Source organism: Medicago sativa, chromosome 3, assembly GCF_051527215.1.
Source record: "Medicago sativa cultivar Bolivia chromosome 3, Bolivia_mono, whole genome shotgun sequence".
NCBI lineage: Eukaryota > Viridiplantae > Streptophyta > Magnoliopsida > Fabales > Fabaceae > Medicago > Medicago sativa.
Genome location: NC_140751.1, coordinates 34,130,001 through 34,135,759, shown reverse-complemented (window position 1 = coordinate 34,135,759; position 5,759 = coordinate 34,130,001). Strand labels below are relative to the sequence as shown.

General features: G+C 40.3%; 2 protein-coding genes across 2 annotated transcripts; both read right to left on the bottom strand.

The window, feature by feature from the left end:
* Positions 1-1,125, bottom strand: LOC146937271 (uncharacterized). The gene has a single exon (XM_085749382.1). The coding sequence runs from the start codon at positions 1,123-1,125 to the stop codon at positions 1-3; it is 1,125 nt and encodes a 374-aa protein (XP_085605508.1).
* Positions 1,126-1,722: 597 nt separating this feature from the next.
* On the bottom strand, positions 1,723-3,015 carry LOC146937270 (uncharacterized). The gene is made up of 2 exons (XM_085749381.1): positions 2,382-3,015; positions 1,723-2,267 (listed from the first exon to the last, which is right to left on the bottom strand). Exons 1-2 carry the CDS (start codon positions 3,013-3,015, stop codon positions 1,723-1,725), a joined length of 1,179 nt encoding a protein of 392 aa, XP_085605507.1.
* Positions 3,016-5,759: the final 2,744 nt, after the last annotated feature.

The window sequence follows — 5,759 nt, the reverse complement described above, 5'->3', positions numbered from 1 at the left end:
TCATGACGACCCATTTTCAGTAGACAAACGTCCTTCTCGGACCCCCTCTTCCAGACGCATTCCCATGATCACCATATCATTGAAATTGTTAGGAGCTATAGCAACCATATTTCTGTAATAGAATGGGTTGAGAGTCTTGAGAAAGATTTTAGTCATCTTCGGATCTCCTATTGTCGGGACAACTTGTGATGCCAGCTCCCTCCACCTCATGGCATATGCCCTTAAGCTTTCCTTGTCTCCTTCACTTTCGGCCCTGAGTTGTTCTCTATCTGGAACCAAGAATCCATTGTAATCATATTGTTGAATGAAGGCTATTCCCAAATCTTTGAAGGTGTGGATCTTGTCTTTCTCTAGCTTCATGTACCACCTCGACGCGGGGTCCGCCAAACTGTCGAGGAAATAGTGTATGAATAACTTATCATCTCTAGCATGGGCTGACATCTTTCGAGCATACATAGCCAAATGAAGCTTAGGACAAGTATTTCCTTTGTACTTCTCAAATTCTGGTAACTTAAACTTGGGCGGTATCACCACATCCGGAACCAAGCAAAGTTCATGGGCCTCTGGACCAGCAGCTTCTTTTGGACGGAGAGCTTTCACCTCCTGCCACATTTCATCATACTTCTCCCGCAAGTCTTCTACTCCATCATTTCCAGCCACACTACTTGAATGGTAAACCTGTTCATCTTCGTGCTGAGTGGCGTGGACATGGGGTCCTGCATTAGTCATGACAGCCTGAGGAATTGGCTGACTAGGCTGAACAAATGATGTCGATTGTTGACCATAAAGGAACGGCATTTCCATAGTACCAGGACAAACACCGTCATTGATCATCTGTGGCATGCCCCAAGGATAGCCGGGGGGCATGTAGTATTGAGAAGTAACACCAGAATGACCCATCATGAGAGTCTGCACCGGCCCAGCAGATGTCATGGCAGTAGGTATTGGCTGCGGAGTACCATTAGGTGCAGCAGAAGCGACCACAGTAGGGATTGGCTCGGAGACCACTGCTTGTTCTCTCTCAGCCATCAGAGTTTCCATCATAAGTGCCATCTTTTCTAACTCTGCCTTGAGATTACTAACATCCGCTCTGAGCTGAACGTTTTCCTGTTCTGCAGTTGCCATCTTTTTCTTGATGTATGCTCTAGTGTGGTGGATACGAGTAGGTTTGTACTGAGTTCGTCGGGCCACTTTCAATTACTGGGGCAGAAAGGAATGAAGTGTGAGACTTGATTTTGAGACTTTTATGAATGCGGTATGATGCATGATATGCTGAATGCAAAAATGTGCAATTTTCATTTTTTTTATCGAATGACTTATAGAAGTAATTTTGTAAACATAACAACTAAAACATTACATTAATAATAAAAGTACTACAAGATAATTCCCTTTCTAACAACCAAGCCAAGGGATAGACTTACAAATATAAAATACTACAAGAGAAATCCCTTTCTAACAGACTGTGCCAAGGGGTGGACTCCAAATTGAAAATACTACACGGTAATTCCCTTCCTAACAGACTGAGCCAAAGGATAAACTCCAAAGTTCATAAACATAAACTACAAAGATAACATGAAAGACAAACAAGACACTCTCCAGCTCCTACTCCTCAAAATCTGAGTCAGCTCCCGCAAAGAAATCCATACGCTCCTTCTTACTGATGAATTGCGCAAGTTTCACGCTATGAGCTTGGATTTGGGAATTCTTCTTAATCAACTGTTGCTATTTCTTAAGGATCGTATCTTGTTGCAGCACTATCGTCAGATCCCTATCTGCCACCTGAGCCATAGCTTCTTCATACTTCCTCTTCCACGTATAACACACTCGGCTTAGATCGGCCATTTTCTCTAGATATTTCTCTTGAGTGGTAGGGGGTAAAGGGAAAGGTTGCTCTGGAGTAGTTGATGATAAGTATCTCGGTAGAGGGTAAGGCATCTTGTACTTAGCAGCTTCATCAATGATCCATTGGTTATAGGTTGCATAAGTGAGGTCTGACTTCTCTCCCAACTGATTGCTTTTTTTCTTATGAATGGTATGCCAGGCTTTCACAAATTGTTCCCTCAAACCCTTGTTGTCAGTATGATAGTGATAGAATATGTCGTCTAGTGCAATGTTGAGGGGTTTTTGCTTCATAGGATACCCGAACTGACGTCCCGCAAGGATAGGGTTGTAGGTGATCCCCCCATGAATGCCAAGAAGAGGAACGTTACCATACTCTCCACAACGGTCAATGATCACTCCGGTATCATAAGCCGGGTTATACCAAACTATATCAACAGGAGTAAGGGCCGTGATCTTTTCAGAGTACTGGGCTTTTTCTTTAGTGAGGTAGGATCGGAGTAAATGTAAGGTATACTACTGATATAACAACGGTGCACAACCAAGGATAGTTCCATCTTGCTTCTCAGTCCTATAGTGAAGGGAATGGTAGATGTCACCAAGAAGTGTAGGGACCGGGTTTTTTGTGATGAAAATTTGGATAGCGTTGGCATCAACAAAGCCTTCAACATTGGGGAAGAGTACAAGACCGTAGATAAGCAGGGCTAGCATGGACTCAAAAGCGCGGATGTTACAGGCATTGGCACAAGTGTAGGCTTTACCGATCAAGAACCCATAAGTAAGACCTAAAATCTTCTCCTTTCCTTTAGTAGTGAGGTTAGACATTACGTCGGTCAACTTGAGGTGAAGAGAGTCTGCAATAGCTTTTGCTTTGGGGGGTTCCTCAAGACCACTGAAAGGTACTTCATTAAGCACGGGTAAACCAACCAGATAAGCATACTCTTCAAGGGTGGGAATGAGCTGATAATCAGGAAAGGTAAAACTGTGGTAACGGCTATCATAGAATTGAACCAAGGTCTTGAGAACTCCTTCGTCGAACTTCTGGTTGAGAATGTGGAGCAATTTTCCATGACGGCCTCGAAAGCCCACCGGATCAGAGATGATAACTCCTAACTTCCTCAAGTCTTCCAAGTTTTGTTTCTTGAAGCTATACCTCTTAATACTCCTAGTAGCCATATCTACAATGTTTACAAAAACTTGTCTAAGTCCTTCGATTTTTTTGATGAGCAAAAGGTTTATGGATGTTTGCATGTATGCATGATTATGCAATGAAAACATGATGAGGTTTAAGGTATACAATGTTGGAGTTTAAGGGATAACAACGCCATTTGGTAAGGACTATGGTTTCAATTGCACATGTAACAAGGGTTCTACCAAGTTCCCAAATTGCAACTACCCTTATGAATTTATCGGTGCGTAGGAATGCTCCTAGTCCAATATCATCCATAAGGAAGTCTAGTTTGAGTGTAGTATCGCGTGACAACTAAAGTCAAGAATACTCTTGGTTCAGTCTCCGCACTACGTCCTAAAAAGGCCAAGTGGGGTTAAGGGTTACTAAGGTCCACGGCTTCACCGGACACTCACATTGAAAGTAATAACGCCAACACGAATGCTCATGTTAACAAGACTACTACCTTCCGTGAGGCCTCCGCCGAGTAGGGTTATCACTTGTAAACATGGTCCAAGAATGCTCTTGGTATGTCACTATGATTTTACCCCGTCCTATTCCTATGTTTCACTCAAGTCCGGGTATAGGACTTGTCTCACCACTCACGTAAAAATATTCTACAATGTATATACAAATAATAAATCATAAAATAAAGAAAGAAAGGTGGGCTTAACCCGCGTAGGATCCCCAGTGAAGTCGCCAATTTTGTAGACCATGATTTTCGGGTGTCAATCCATTGATTGGTTTTGAACCCTCAATCGTTTGGACTTTATTTTTTCGTGGGAAGGGAAAATGAGTTAAACCCTTATTTGGATCCGGGGGTCGGTTACGATTAGGGAAGGTGTTAGGCACCCGCATCGTCCACGGTACTCCGTGGGAACCTCTTTCTAACTTTATTTTTATTTGAAAATTTATTGCTTAAAGTATAAGTGAAAGAATGGAGGCAGAAGAAGTATGAGCTTTGGTTATTTTTATTTGATCGATTTGGAAGGAATGAACCCTCTGCCTACGTACCCTTAAAAGGGATCAAAACCGCCGTAGTTCTCTCTCAAAAATATTTTTTTGTGGGTTAGGTTGATTTTAATTTGATTTTGAAAATAGTTTTTGAGAAGGATTGCGAGGCCTCAAGGTATAGAAGAATAAAATAGGAGTGAGGTTGTTTCATTTTAATTGCGAAATTTAGTCTAAGTTCGATTAAGATTCATTAGGAATTTGATTAAGAAAATAAAGGAAAAACACTTGGGTTACGGACCAAGGTTTATTAGGAAAATACTTTGAAGTTTGACATATTTGATTTTTGAGATAAAAAGGTTTTACTAAACTAACAGTAAACTAGCGTAACGGTGCGGAAAAATAAAGCGAGCGTAAAGCAAGGAATAAAATGGTGTAGTGTCGGTGCTTGTGTCGGTGTGTGCAATTACTACGCTATTACATACCCTTCCTAGATACACACTAAGAGAAATGCAAAGCCCAAAATAAATTACATCACTTCCCTAATTATACACACTAAATATTATGGGGCTTTGCAATAGGAGAAAAAAAATGCATGAATAGGTACTAAAATTAAAGCAATCATGATGTAATAAGGTAAAGAGACATTTAAAGGCATCATATACTACAATGCAATGCAATGATGTTAAGAAAATTGTAGCAAGGCATAAAATAAAGCAAGATTCACATGGAAAAATATTGAACAAGACATTAAAAAATGCATGAGATAAAACTTTAAAGCAAAGCACAAAAATAAAATGAGGTATAGAAATTAGAGCTTTAAAATGGATGAGATAATATTTATTGGGAAGAAATTAAAAAAGAGAAATGCATGAAAGAAATATGCAATATGAAATCATGAAGTATGGTAATAAAGCGAGAATATAACATAAACAGTACCAAAACAACAAAAAGAGAAGTGAAATAAACATATAAAATTTTTTGGAAATTTTTTAGAGAAATTTTGAATGAAACAGGGGTGTAAATAACATAACAGGGAGGTTCCAGTAGTAAAAACATAGAGAAAATTAATACAGAAAGGGAAATGGGCCTTCACATGATCCATTGGCTTGGGATTTGATCCTGGCCCTAGGATTGTTTGATCATAAGGCTGGAAATAGGTGTACACACAGCACTACCAAAACAACAGGAACCGCTAGATTCAAAAAGAAGGCCGATCTGATGGTTGAGGAAGAAGGAGAAGGAATCAAAGTGAACCGGTCCGGTTCAAGTGAACCAAACCGGTTCGCTTACACCTATAAAAGCCATTTTCGGTTTATTCCTTCCATAATTCCTTCTTCTTCCTCTCTCTAAAACAATTTCTAGTGTGAGAAGCTCTCAAATGAGAGTTTCTTCTCCGGCCAGCTTTGTCATCGCCGGCGCGGCGGTTGCCGGCCCAACAGGGCGGCGCCACCGCGTCGGAAAAATCAAACACCTTTGTTTAAATTTTTTTTTTTATGTTTTTAAACATCCTTTTTGATGTAGATGACAAATCCGACTTTGGTTTTTCAAAATAAGTCTTCTACGATTCTAGATCTAGCATTTATTTTCAAAAAAACATTGACACTCAAAGAAAACGAAAAGAGATGATAGATATGTTACCTCTTGGTTGTCTCGGATCTGTAAGAACGAATGAAAACAAGCTGGTGTTCCTTCCTATCCTCTCTATTCCGATCTGTGCCTCCACCTTTTCCTTGATTTTGTTTCGATTTATGCTTGTACCACTGTGTGTAGTTGTTGAGCTCTTTCTATTCGGATTTGA